Source organism: Egretta garzetta, unplaced genomic scaffold (genome assembly GCF_000687185.1).
Source record: "Egretta garzetta isolate BGI_Z169 unplaced genomic scaffold, ASM68718v1 scaffold557, whole genome shotgun sequence".
NCBI classification, from domain to species: domain Eukaryota; kingdom Metazoa; phylum Chordata; class Aves; order Pelecaniformes; family Ardeidae; genus Egretta; species Egretta garzetta.
Window position 1 is genome coordinate 231,457 of NW_009260264.1, and position 15,093 is coordinate 246,549.

The window sequence follows — 15,093 nt, forward strand, 5'->3', positions numbered from 1 at the left end:
CCCGGAGCCGGCGGTGAGAGCCGTGAGAGCGGCGCTGGGGCTGGGCCACGGGCGACTCCCACGGGGAGAAGCCGGTTCCGATGGGCAGGGAACGGGCGCAGCTGAACCGGCTTAACTCGCGTCATCAAGTGAGCGAGCTGATGTTGATGTCACGGTCTTACGTATTGGGGGGGTGGGGGGTGTAATTCTCGACTTCTGCAGTTAAAGTTGCAACCACTCTTGACAGCTGTTATGAACACAACCGAAACATGTCAGCTTCCCAATATCTGGCGTCTACGAAATTTGTGTTCAGGTGCCACCCTCCGTTTGTAAGCACTGCTCTCTCTGCTACAAAAGCAGAGGCACCCCTTTAAAGCAGTGACAGGGGTACGGATGCGGGGAGAAAAGGACGACATGGGGAAAAAAGCCGCCGAGGGAATACCTGGGCAACACAGATAAATTCAGAGACCAAATCGGCGTGTTAGAACCGGCCGCCGCACAGGCTAGACCCGCTTTTTCTGTCACTGAAAGAGCTTTTCTTCCATTGTAAATGTTAAAGGCACGTGCTGCCAGAAATGAGGGCTTATCGTTGCCTGCTAGCCAGAAGCTAGTGCAGCTCCACACGGAATGTTTCTTAACTTACATGGATATGGCTCCTCACTTGAAGGCACCATCCACTTCAAAAAGGAGTCATCTGTCCTCTGCTATCTCTGTTCAGAGCTGAGGTCGGTTCCAGTCTTTAAACCACAGCCAACTGTGTTCCTCTTGAGTTTGCTAGTTTGGGAGCAAAAAGCAATGCCAACGCCTGTGGAACACGAAGGCCCCCAAGCCCTGCACCTGTGAGCCAGGGTCAGCCATGAAACCATTGCCTCTCACACACCCAGAACAACACAAGCAGCACGGAATGACAGACACCATGCAACAGAAATCATATCGCATCGGGGAATGGACTGCTTGGGAAGACTTTACACCTTGTTAGGGTCTAGCAGAGTTACTACAATAACTGTCAAGGAAATCACGATTGTACTGAGGTTCTCTCTGTACAAAATCACAGGAAGATGTTTCCTGCTCAGTTATTCTTCTAAAAAGAGAGCTAACCAATGTGAATGCTCCTGGTTGAAAAACATCACTCCCCCTTTCTCATAGTTCCCCCCCACTTTAACCAGAGTAAATTCAAGAAACAAATCAGCATATTAGAAACAGTGGTAGCTCACTCTAGATCAAGTTTTTGTAGTATTTGGAAGTCTTTTTTAAGTTTGTAAAGGTTAAAGACATGGCCTGCCAGCAGCGATGGCTTGTCATCTCCTGAAATCTTCCACGCAAGGCTCTTGCTTGTGGTCAGTTGACTTTATAACCTTGTAGTTCTACTTTTCATTTAGTAGCCAAAGTCACAGAAGCCTTTCCAAGACTAGTGAAGAGCACATTTGCCTACATTACAAAACTCCCATAATCTGTTTTTGTGAAGGTCCAGCATCACCACACACTGTACCAATAACATGGTGCAACCCTCCGGCAGGAAGGTGTGCCTGCTTTCTTTTTGAAATCTGCCCTTTGATATCCCAGGTGTTTATTTGGTACCATTTTGGTTTTAACAACTAAATCTACAATAAATCACCTTTGGGGAAGGGAATTCTATCTGCAGTAAGGTGCCCAAACCTTTCCCTCTTTTGTCAAGAAGGTGGAGAAACTGCAGAGAGGCTGTCAGAGTTTGCTTCAGGAGGCAGTGACTAAAGTCAAGACTTGCTGAGCACTGGAGACCGTGCCTCTCTCTGCCCCGGGTCCCAGCATGCACCAGCTGAGGAAGCAGCACAACTGGAGCAAAACTGGAGGGAGGGGTGTGAAAAGGGCCCCAGTTGGTGATGGCACCGAACAGAAGAATCAGGTTTACTGTTTTCTTCCAGACCCTGAAGCAAAATCCAGGGTTGTCCCATCTAAACCTTCACCTGCAACTTTGCAGCAAGTACCAGTGAAACTTCTGGATAATGCTACACCTTTCTTCTTTCTAATTCTAGCCCCTAAAGGCAAAGAAATAGCTACGACTGCTACGTAGGTGATGTCTGTGTGGTGCCAAGTCTACAGATAATCAATACCCTTTTGGTATGAGATGACAGCTTACCATTTCCTCCATTTTGCTACATCTTTTTTTAAAAAGGGAAAACATTCAAGAGAGATATTCCATAATACAGATTTGCTAGAAAATGAAGTTAACACTTCCCTGACAGTCTTAGTCTTGGCCTTTTAAACAGACTTAGCAGTCTTCATTCCCTCCTTCAATCATTCTGTATTACACCCTACATGCGGCTCATGTTGGCCCCGTGGTTTGTGTGCAATGCCTTTAAAGCAGCTACTGAAGTCCCACTATCAAGCAGCTACCTTGACCTTTTGCAATGCAAAGCTCTTGGCTTCTAACTGGAGCCCTGTGTGACAACCCTGGGGTAGCTCATTTAAAAAAAAAATTAGCATAAGTAATGAGAAACACCGAAGTTTTAAGCCAAGAGCAGCAATCCATATTGCACAGGTTAGTACGGGTTTCAGGAGCAATTCAGATAGCAAACCATGGCACTGAGCTGTTCACGCATAAGATATGTGAACACTTAACCTTGTTCAGCCCATCACTGTGTGTTTGCCTCAAAAGATAGCTGTTCGATAACTGCAGACTTCCCAAGCAGCCCCGTGAGAGCTTCTCTGATTGTCACCAGAGAAACTATGGACCCATTCCGCATGTGGTCAGCCTCCCAGAGATGAGCCTATTTACCAGGCACTATCATAGGAAAAGACATCTCAGGACTAATTTCTCTAGCTACAAATTGCATTACTGGTACATATGAAAGGCTAAGTTCCTAACTCTGTAGAGGCTTCTGATGCTATGGTTCGTTCAACTGGCAAAACTACTGTCAAGATTTCTAAAGCTTTGGGTTCAAACTCCTGTTTTTATCTGATCTGTGTTATACGATTTAAACCTGATTAAATCTAACATCTGAAGGAAAAGTCTGAAAATAGATGAGATGTTGTTCTCTCCTTTGTTAGATATCTGGAGAAAGTAGTAAAACACAATAAATTGGAACCGGTTTAAATACTAGTTCAAAAATTTCATCAGTTGTGAGATTTTTTTGAAGCTCAGTCACTTTTGAGTTTAATCAAAATGTTAAAATGTTTTTGAAAATGGTAACAATAATGTTAGCATTCCCAGTGGTAGAATGGCAAATTATTTTTTAATTGAATGATAAATCGTCATCATCGCTGTTACAACGAAAGAGAAGAAATGTTCTGGGTTTGCAGTTGGTAGGAAATAGTTCTGTGATTACAGAAGACTGAAGATGGCATGTTCTAATTAAAATATAAAATGCTGCATGAGCATCAAAGGGATGCCTGCAGCTCCGACAGACACTGTCAGGTAATAGTACAGGCACCTGAATTCTTCTAGAATCATCTTTGCCTCCCCTGGCTCCAAACTCTATTTTGTCACAGCCTGCAGAGGAAATCAAATGCAAAGCTGGGAACTGAACATGATTTTACTCTCAGAGCTCCTCCTAGAGAATTTAAAAGTTTCATTGATGTTGTATCAGTCTGTTGGTAAACTGAGCAACTCAAGCCTGAACGGAAAGTAGTAGTAGTAGAGCTAGCAGAGAATTTAATCTTAATCTTAAACTCTGCCCTTGTTTTCTGTCTTCTCCCTTTCCAAACCTAGAATTTTCCCCTGGGTACATAGGAGGCTACGTGGCTTCTGTGTAACAGAAATGTGACATGACAGAAGGCTGAAGTCCTGATTAACGGTGGCTCCTTCCACTTTAACTGCAACTACTTAAGCCAAGTAATAAACCAAAAAGAAAAATCAATAATCAAATTGTGCCTCTGTTTCAGATGGATACACTACTGATGATATTGAATTTTACTGGAACGGGGGAGAGTCGGCAGTAACAGGAGTTAATAACATCGAGCTCCCACAATTTTCTATCGTTGATTACAAGATGGTATCAAAGAGAGTGGAATTTACAACAGGTAAGCACTGGCTAGTTAAAAAAGCTTCCCCCCCTCCCCCAACCCATAAATACCAGTGTCTAACTTTCATCAGGCATTAGTCATTATATGACTTCTTTCTTTCAGGAGCATATCCTCGATTATCACTTAGCTTCCGGCTTAAAAGGAATATTGGATACTTCATTTTGCAAACCTATATGCCTTCCACGCTGATCACAATTCTGTCGTGGGTATCTTTTTGGATCAATTATGATGCCTCTGCAGCCAGAGTTGCTCTAGGTAACTTCTTTTCAAAATCACTGAACTACATAGATGCTTGTTGCCTTTGAATGCAGCTGACTGCGGCAGCGTTAATTGTGATCTTACATGGGCAGCGTAGGGTCAGGAAGGCAGGCGGGTGCCACTACCTCTGACGTTCTTGCTCTGAGATTAGGTTGGGATCCTGACTGACTTCCAGTTGCCATAATGGTCTTTGGATCGGGCCAAAAATATCTTGCTTCTAAACTGAAGTGTAAAGGTCTAATTCAGGTATCTAAGGGTATCTACACTATGCTGCATAAACATTTCATTGATGTTAAAAAGCGTCCTCTCAGGCCAGATGTGTGGCTGGAAAGAGTATACAAGATCCTACCGACAGCAGTGGAGATACACCAGCTTACACCAAATAAGCGTGTTTTACCTACATAGTTGGTCATTTCTGTACCATGTTCCTTCCTACAACTTTCCATAAGAACGAAGATCTTCTGCTGCCCTCTGTGCTTTAAGGCAGATATGCTTTTCAAATGCTAATGCCAGAAAGCCATTCTGTCCCACCTCTCTTTTGTCCCACCTTTATGTAAATTCAACTCATTACACCTGTGCCTAGAGCTAGTAACTAGATGCATCAATGACCTGTGATTAAAGCAGACTAAAAAATAATTTCATCTGGCTAAAACAAAGCACACACACACACACACACACACAAAAAAAGCAGCATGCAGTGATGGATAACACAATGAGATGGAAATGCTTTACTAACAAGCACCCCTTTAACAGGAAAAGCTGGTTTGGTACAAGCATATGTATCACTTTCTCTTCATCAAAGACCATCACTTTATCATAAAGCTTCCCTTTCTCCTTTCAGTCCTCTGTTTTCAGTCAAAGGCTAGATACTTATTCCAGTTCCCCAGGGCAATGCAAGCCACCCTATGGGGTCAAACAGGGCTACAGCCGTAAATAAAGCGAGAAGCATTTCCTCAGATAGAAAGAACAGTGATCAATTCTTTGCTATCCAGGTCAGCTAACACCACATTTCCTAGCAGAGTTATTGTAAAAATTAAGGCAAGATGTACCAAGATAGCCTGGGCTTTTGCAGGCCATTTTGTTCACCCTCCATTGCATGGAAAGCCAAGGAAGGTGCTGTCAGCAGGCCTGCAAGGATATCGTCCTTTCCAGTCCTGTGAAATGCAATCCCTTGGCTGTTAAGAATCTGATCACGTAATTAAGCCATCTGCATAAGTGCATGGTAGCTGGGCAATGCTGCCATTACGCCTCTCACGCTCAAATCTCCTTCTCTATCCTGTTAGTCAACACGTTTTTCTTCTTTCACAGGAATCACAACTGTGCTGACCATGACCACCATCAGCACCCACCTCAGGGAGACCTTGCCAAAGATTCCCTACGTCAAGGCAATAGATATTTACCTGATGGGATGCTTTGTGTTTGTGTTCCTGGCCTTGCTGGAATATGCCTTTGTAAACTACATATTCTTTGGTAAAGGACCCCAACGTCAAAAAAAGGCAGCAGGCAGGGCAGGGCATGCTACAGGCGAGAAGAGCAGACTGGAAACAAATAGAGTCCAGGTAAAATGTTCAGGCTAACTTTTCAAACATTTTTTTCTGCTGTGACAGTGCTGATGTATATGATGATAGAGATAAATGCAGTTTGAACACATATGCAAAAGCATTTAAAATTGTCTAGAGAAAAATCGTATTTTAAGGAGATTACAGCAACATATGGTTTGTTCCATCTTCAACCGAAAACAGAGTAAGAAACTCCAGAAAATGCAAATGAATCTTCAGAATACGCATTTCTTTGCAGCACAGAAGAAATACAAACGTACAAGGAAGTTAAATATTTACCATTTCAACTGTGTATTTCTTTGCTGTAGAGGGTGGTATAGAAGCAATGTTTATTATTTAGCTCCTCTTTACACACAGAAACTTCACCAAAAAGAGAAAGCAAAGACAGACACTGTTGCTTCAGTGAGTCCTGAATGAAGCCCACACCACTGAGCTGCCAGGAGCACAAGGAGGATGCTGCTAGGTTATAACAGCTTCCACAGGTGTCAGGATTTTTCCCTCAGGCTAAATGCAAGCAGACCACAGCTACCCCCTCTTAAAAAATAAGCCAGACAAACAGCAGGAAGTAATACTATGGACTTTTTTTTACAGGGAAAAGTTTAATTTAGCAGTACATCACTGAGCACTTGCAAACTTCTATAGACCTCTTCTGTTTTTTCCCAGTCTTTCAGAAATAGACACTTCCCTTGGGTATATTTGGCCCCGTTTGACTCAAAGAAAAATACATATCCTAATGGCCCAAAAATTTTCTGTGGCCTAGGGTGATAACATTTGGACAAAACTATATTTAAGCCCTCTGTTCAGCTTGAAGAATGAGACCGACACGTAAAACTAACAGGTAAGACTTTAGCTTGGTGGATGGTGGCAATTTCTCATACCTGTCAGGAAGTGCATTTCAGATATTTTAATCATTCTAGAGTCGCGTGTCTTGTGTCCCAGCAGCCACACCACTACAGCTAAGCAGCATTAACAGAGTCATCACATCCTCAGCCTCAGTGAACTCATGAGACCATTACAAGTCCTCACCCGCATTCACCTCCTGTCCCGATGTGTAGGAGATGCTTTATTACAGTGGGTGCCCAAGTTCAGTTCAGGCTTGCAGCAGTCTCCAAGGTCCCACAAAGTATTGTCCTCCACAGCGCAGAGGAGATACGCCTCCCTGTTATGGACTGCTGTGCGCAGACACTGTCTATCCATTTCTGTGGAAGATAAGGAAGGGAAAACAAACCAACAAAACCCACTAACTCTGACCAGCCACCTCAGCAGCTCCTGAGATAACCCAGCCTAAGTGAGAAGCAGCACAGCAAGGGTTCATGATGAAGAGGGAAGCAACACTCCTTCTGAGGTCAGCCTTGGCTACATGGGTCCCGGTGCACTGAACTGAGTAAAGGATGAGAAAGTGGAAAGGATAAGAGTGCAGGTAAGCTCTTTTTCCTACATATTTGGAGAGTTTGTTTAACTAACATAAAGCACTAACTCATGACTAAAAGCTTTTGTCTAAATGTTACACTGGCAAAGATTACGCTGAGACCACTACTTAGAACGGGATGGGAAAGTATTTACAAACACGCTTGAACTTTTCAGAGCACCACAGGCATACACCAGCATTTTTCTGACAGAGAACGGAAGGCATACATGCTTTGTACTAGGATTTGTAAGTGTTCACACTTTGGACTGCAGTTCCATTCCAAGACTGAGAACACTTTAAGTGAGCAGACTGCTTTCTGCCTGTACAGTGCCGGTTTGGGATTTCAGATACATGTATATATACACATACACATAGACACGAACATGTGAATGGATAACAATGGATTTTGCTATCCCACTGGAGATACATTGATGTGGGACCTTGTGAGCATTCATTTGACTCAGCATGGAAATGCTGATGTCCAACACCCATATTTCTGTCTTTGGCAGGAAGAATGTACATGACCGGAGCGGTGGGACACAGTAAGGTGATGTGATCTCTGGTGAAGACAGCTCCCAGCCCCCATCATGTTTTGAGATTTTTTCACTGGTATTATGATGTCTGTACCAAAGCAGGGGAAAGTTGTTTTGGAGCACAAAAGAAGTACAGCTGTAAGTATATACAGCTATAGGATATTTTTTTCCCTTTTACTCCTGACCCATACCACTCATCCATACAGGGATCTATAACCAATAGAAGATACGTAACAGTGCTTCCTCTCTTTGTGCCAGGTGAAGAAATTGTTCATTCCCATCCAACATACAACTCCCACGACTAAAAGGGTTCAAATTCCCTCACCAGATAACAAAAGCATTAGACATGGGAGCAACACTCGGCAAACTGACCGTGATAACACAGTATGGAGAAGACCAGATGGAAAATGAAACCGTACTGCTGTTTCATATGTGGCTGTTCCTTGCTCTACAAACTGAAGAAGGTGGAAATAAAGCCTCTCCAGTTTCACATTTTATGCCATTTTAATTTTTAATATGCAAAAAAACCCTAATTTGTAGTAAACAAGCTTTCTGTTTCTCTGAATAAATCATAAAGACTGTTTATATCTCCTTGTCCATCTGTTGAAGCTAGATGTCACTGAAGAAACCACCATAAATAGGACAAACCACCCAGCAAGAAAATATTTAGATAGCCCATGCATGCAACTGCTTCTGTTTCCCCAGACAATTATAATATGAATAATCATTACACAGAAGGTGTCCCTTAAGCATGAGAAAGAGGTGGGATGCAACCATAATGTGAGTGGCAAAGGGGCTGAGCCATCAGAGGGTTCATAAATGGCAGCACAAGGCAGGTGATAGATGGTCTCTTGCTCCCCAGTCCTGCACAGCATCACACCTTCCTTTCAAACCTTCTGTGAACCACAAAATATCTGGGATGGAAAGCCAGAGACCAGCCACAGGCTCCAAGGAAAACACACAATTTTCCAGTACAGTGGCTACTGGAAGGAAAAAAAGGAGGGAGGACATAACTACACAACTAGTTCAACCTTCGAATAAATCCACACCTGAATAAGTATATGCCTGATGAGCATTGCCTGTTTCTTTGCCGATCAGATTGTGATAACACTACTGCACTTGTTCCAACAAGACAGCTTGTATGAGTAACACAGCCCTGAATCTTTCATCTTAAGAAAGAAATGATGTTTTTGTATTGAGATAAAACAAAAGTTCTTACCTTTTATCTCCCAACGTTAACGTAAAAAAAGTGGGTAGGTAAAAACTCATTCCAGGCAGCACTGAGCATTCAACACAGGACTCTTGTTTTGGGGTGTTTTTTATTACTTTAACTATTTTACACTTACAATAGCATTTGATGCTCCTAAGCAGGAAACTCATTTTCTTAGTAAACATACAAGCCAGATTATTATTTGTTTTTATGATGTTTCCTGAGCACACATCAGGGCTTTTCCATCACTGATGAAGAATCATATATACACGTGTGTTGATTTAGGCTTTTTCCAGTGCAAACAAAGAATTAAAATTCTATACACTCAATATAGACACATGCTCAATATAGATAAAAACGTCATTAAAAGAAGCATCACCACATACATATTTAAACTTTGACAGTTATACCAGATGACTAAAACAACATCAGCTTTAGATGCTTTGACATCCTCCTCACATATTCTTCATGATACGTTCAAAAGACAAAAAAAACCCAAACCAATTCTTCAGCTTTCAACAACTTTACGCAAAATTTATGCATTGTACAACCAGGGCAAAGTGTGTATATTCATCCAAATGCATGTTTAAGCTCAGAATACCTGTTAAGCAAGAAATCCTGTTTTCATCAGAGCAATGGTCAGTTTATGTAATAAAATTTAGGGCATTCCAGTTAAAGAACAACAAGGTGGTATTTGAAAGAGCAAGTGTGTTGTATCTGAGCAAGGAAGAACTACTCTGGGCTTGATATGGCTCATCTTTCCTACCTAAGGAAGGGACTAAGATACTCTAAGATACTCCTAAGCAGGCAGCCAGCTGGAAAACTGGGTAGACAGAGCCTTGTCTCTTCCATCCCCATTTTTTGTCATGCCACCCAATGCAAATGTGTCAAAGACCGTGTACAACCGCAGTACATACCTGATGTGGGGAAAGAGCCTCATCACGGAGACATGAGGTGGAATGAGTTAAAGCCTGCTGGCTGTTTCTGATGCACAGGCTTTCTCCAGCACAGGACCAACAGCAAGACCCAGGTAACCTCTTGCTAAGTAAGGGAGAAAAGATTTTAAGATAGAAAACCTACAGCTTTTACTGCGCGTGTATTTGCTGCCAATTCATTCTAACATTAACATAAACAACACTAGTAACAAGTCTCTTTTGGGGATCCCTTAACAATTTGTACATTTTCCAGATTCCAGCGGGAATTTGTAGAATTCCTATGCCTACATAACAAAACATCAGCTGCACAATTTTTAAGAATATTTTGGAGTGAACTTCAATAAATTCTGAGAGGGTTTTTAACCATGTGGGAAACTAACTCTTATGTCGTGCAAGCAGATAATTTGAGCCAGGTACATAAGAAGAGCTTTTATACTTCTCTGAGCTAATTTATTCAAGATCAGTGTAAGGCCCTTTGCTCTGAATTGCAAAGACTGCAATTCAAAGACTGAATTGCTTCATGATGTATACAAATCATCCCGCCTAAAATGATTTAAATAAAACTCATTTTAAAAATATAACAGGTTCATTCATAACACTGAAAACAGGAATTCATACGCCACTTGGCTTATAATAAACTGTCAGGGCATATTAGTTTAAGAACATCCCTATGAATTACTTTAGATTGCAGGCAGTTATGAGTTGTCTTCACAAAAGAGAAGCCATAATAACTGCTTAATGATGCTTGCACTACTGTTACTACTATTATAACACTAAAGTCAATTAGCCTAAGCACAAGATTATATAATCAAAGGCAGCTCAAAGAGCTATTTCGTAAAACTGGGAAGAAAACGTTGGCCTATCGAAACTTCTGAGAATTAAAAAAAATTCTGTTTTTACATAGAGACAACCCTGAGATCATTGCTTTTTTTCCACAGAAAATGTCAGAACTTATGAGTATTGAATAGTCCCATAGTTATGGCAGTCCTCTGGAGAGTAGGAAACCCTAGCTTAGATCTTTTGCCTAAATTTGAAGACTTGACCTAAAAAGTATGAACTGGGTACCCCATATCTCAAGTAAAGATTGCAAACACCATGCTGGTTTGTGACCACCTGGCCTCTCTAACTCAGAATATGTGAGCTTTCCCCACCAAAACAGCAGTTGGAACTGGGATGTTCCCCCTGAATGCTCATTTCATTGTGTACAGAATCAGTTGCTAAACCCGAATAGAGCATTTTCTATCTGTGGTGACTTATTACTCCATTTAGAAGACTTTTTTCCCCACAGCTTTCCTGGGTGGCTTTTATACAAATAGCCCTTCACTTGTTTGTTTTCAGTTAGTAACTGCTTAGTCTGGCACAGAGTAAACATGCCAGCAGTCATCACGCAACGCTTTCTCCTTCCGGCGACAGGAGGGAACATCTTCCATGCTGCCAGGTGGAACCAAGGCTTTTTCTGGCTTCCAGCTTTCCTCTGTGGCAACTCCCAGAGACTGGATTTCCCCATATGCTCTGCCTGGAGTTTTTTCTTGAACATGCTTCAGACCTGCTGTAGATTATTATACCTACCACTTCCTAACTCTGTTACATCTTTCTAAAAATGTAAAGCTCAGAGTGCAAACGAAGCATTTCATATCACTGGTGCTTCATAAGCCTAAATATTGTCAATAAGCAATTTTTTCTTTTTCTTGATATAAAGGCATCCCCAGACAGCCATGGTATAGATTGTAATGTATTTGGGGTAGGTCCAACTCCACAGTTTGCAAAAAAACAATTTTAATACTCAAGCCTCAAGGTGAAGCGTCATTTAGAGGTCTGTGTCCTGATGTCTATTTCCCTCATGTGAGCTACAGTCGGTGTTTATATATATGGGAAATTTAAACATCTAGGGAGTCTTTATGGAGAAGTCAGGAGTCATGCTGGAAACACCAAAAAGCTTTTCCTAAAAGAGGTTTTACTACAAACATGTAGAGAACTAGAGATGAGTGAAACGGTTAACACTTTGTAGTAATGCAGCCATTCATGGTCAATTACATTCATATATAAAAAGGCAATTATTTATTAAAATATTTTATATAAATATACAAATATCATTTGTGCCAGACATGCACATACCAGTTGCAGTTTCCAGTTCTTCATTCAGCTACTTGAAACAGTGCCCTGACTAACTCATTCTATCTGCACATGAGCAAGTTAACGGTATGCTGTGGGGAGCAGGGATTTCCATCTCTCCAATATAGTAATTCTCCAGAATTAATTCTCATCACAAGTATATTACAATAACTCATAAAATGCACATGTACCTTTATGTTCTTCATATGATGAACCCATTGTTACAAAACTGTTCTTCAAACTACCTAACCTACAGCACTAAAACTGTATAAAATTGGCAGACAGAAATATAGGGTTTTTTCACCTTGAGTACATGAAAGTTTTGGATGTCAGGTCACCAGACATTACAACTCCCTATTTCATAAAGACCATGATCTAAGTTAAAGATAAAATTAGAAAACTCTTACTTTACACGGGATGAGGTAACTGAATGAAAAGGTCCCAGACCAAAGAGCTGGGTCAGAATGAAAGATATTTAGATGCCTAACAGACAATTTCACACCAGTCAGGAAAGTGTATTTTCACTTCTGTCGATGCTATGCAAGACGTGACTGCCACTGCAGCCCCAGGACAACCTTGGCAGTAGAGCCAGAAGGTACCTGCCCAGCTGGGAGACACCTTGGGCTGGCTGAGGAACCTGTCTAATTCACATTCCTTCCTTGACACAGGTTGATCCCCATGGAAACATGCTTCTTAGCCCACTTGAAATACGAAATGACGTCAGCAGCTCAGATGTGTTCACAAGCCTCCGTGACCCCCGAGCTACCACATACACGTACGACAGTGCCAACCTGCAGTACAGAAGAGCCACTTCCAGCAGAGACCTCTACAGTAGGAGCGCTTTGGACAGGCACAGGCTTCATAAAAAAGGACGTTTACGAAGAAGGGCATCCCAGATCAAAGTCAAAATCCCTGATTTGACTGATGTTAACTCGATAGACAAGTGGTCCAGAATGGTCTTTCCCATCACGTTTATTCTTTTCAATGTTGTTTACTGGCTGTATTATGTCCACTAATTCATGCAGTAGCTTTGCCATAAACTAACATAATTAGAATTCTTTTCCTTCTCAATTTTGTTAACTCTGAAGAACTGCAGTAGCCATAATGTTACATGTTCAAGGTAAGATACCCAGACATTTAATACTTTTAGATTTAAGCTTTCAAAAAAAAAAAAACCAAAACCAACCCAAATCCAGCCTCACTACATTCAGACTAGAATAGTACATGTCTGCTCTTCTGCTCTTAAAGAGCGTCTTCAGCAAAAGCGCTATACCTCAATCTTTACAAAGAGTTTGTGCATCGCCCATGACCTTTCTGTACCCACTTTTATCTTTTTTTTCATGTGGAGTAAAAATTAATCCCACTGTATTCCCACAGCAGCATGCTTCCAAACAAGACAGTGAAACAACTCAAAGTAGTAGACATGTCACAGTCTTTCAGCATTTAGAGTGTAAAGAAATTTCAAGAAATAACTGTTTGAAGGATTATAGCTATTACATCATGCGTCATTTCAAAATTAATAGTTATAACAGGAATTACTTCCACAGTGTCTGTGAGAAGTATCACTCATGGAGATGTAAGTCAATTCACATTTTCAGAGAGGCAGGGATCTTCAAAAGAAAGAAAGGAAGGGCAGAAGAGACAAATCCCACTGAGCCTCCAACTAAGGAATCAGCTGATTGGATCTAACCGGAATGTTGCTATTTCCACAAAGTAGCAAAGTTGAAACTGATGAGAGCAATTGTGCCATATGTAATTTTGTATTAAAAAGTAGAAAACAAACGTGTTCATTCCTGGAAGCAACTACCGAGGGATACCCCAGCCCAAGAGTGGCTAAAATTTTTTCCTCCCGGCTTTCCCGTGGCTGATAATTGCAACACCTTCTCCCAAAAGCTGGCAGATGTCTGGGAACAGCTCTGAGGAGAGTTCTGCACACAGTTTCCCACAGATTTCCTTACTCCGATGAGGAACAGGAGATAGAGCTGAGTCCTAGGGCACACGGGTGATGTTGGGTATGCTGCTCCTGAGGAGTTGCCTCTCCCCGCCCGGCTGCTCATCGCCTGACACAACCACAGCCAAGGCGCTGCAGGCGAAGTGCTAGCAAGATGCAGGCAACTGAGGAGCAATAGGTCAGTCATCTCCTATCTGTATCAAACCCATTTCCCTTCTCCATTGCCAGTTTTTTCCTAACAGTGTTTATATTATGTTGCCTAACATAGCATTGCATTGAAATGGAACTATTACCAGTTACATTTTATTTTGTGTTGAGAGTGTTTCATACTGTTAGGAGAGTCAAGATATACAAGCCAATAAGAGTCTATGTAGGTACCAATATGATTGTTTTCAGTGCCAGCTGGTACAGAAAGAAAGATTGATCAGGACAGTAGGCAGCAATACCCGCAGTTAGGGGTTAGTAAGGAATATAAATGAGCAATGTGGAAAGCTTCTTCACCAGTTCCTCGTTGCCTGGCAGTAAGGTCAGCTGATGACCTTACCGCCAGTTGACGTGACAACTTTTTAATCATAATGTAATAATAAATGAACCACTCCTAGATGTTAACATTTGTCACATCCTGCAAGACCTCAACTTCCTAATGGATCAGGACCTGCTGCCCCATCTCTTTGTGCAGCAGGCTTCTGCAGAAAGAGTCTGGAATGATAAATCACCAAATGAGAAAGGGGATAGCTTTAATGTACTCATTACAAAAAATGAAAGGCTGAAAAGCAGGCATTTGACATTGCTAATCTAGCAGGGTCCTTGAGACTATCAGTTTTTCAGTGGGTGCCAAAGTCCCAGTCTCACCCCCAGTTCAATGGAGCACAAAGGTGGTCTTCTCAGCTGTCTCTTCTCTGCTACAACTTTTAACCTCCAGTCTATTGAAGAGTTGCACAATTTTACCAGATTAATCAGCCACTAGGTACAATTTGAGATAATTTGGAATAAATATTAATTCAGTCAAGTGGCTCTTCTGAATAGGATACAACTTGTAGGCCTATCCCCACCCTAAAATAACTACAAATAATTTTTCAACATTTGCACCATATTGGCAACAAAAATAAGAACTGCCACACATCATCCCACACTGGACATTTTGAT

The 15,093-nt window shown here is 41.6% G+C and overlaps 1 protein-coding gene across 1 annotated transcript in view; it reads left to right on the plus strand.

Moving 5' to 3' along the window:
* The window catches only part of GABRB1 (gamma-aminobutyric acid type A receptor subunit beta1), a 64,670-nt gene extending 51,658 nt beyond the window's left edge, over positions 1-13,012 (plus strand). Inside the window, exons 3-6 of the mRNA XM_009642299.1 lie at positions 3,841-3,978; positions 4,084-4,236; positions 5,548-5,792; positions 12,665-13,012. Coding sequence (XP_009640594.1) covers positions 3,841-3,978; positions 4,084-4,236; positions 5,548-5,792; positions 12,665-13,012 — 884 coding nt within the window. The remainder of the gene's footprint in view (positions 1-3,840; positions 3,979-4,083; positions 4,237-5,547; positions 5,793-12,664) is intronic.
* The last annotated feature ends 2,081 nt before the right edge of the window (positions 13,013-15,093 follow it).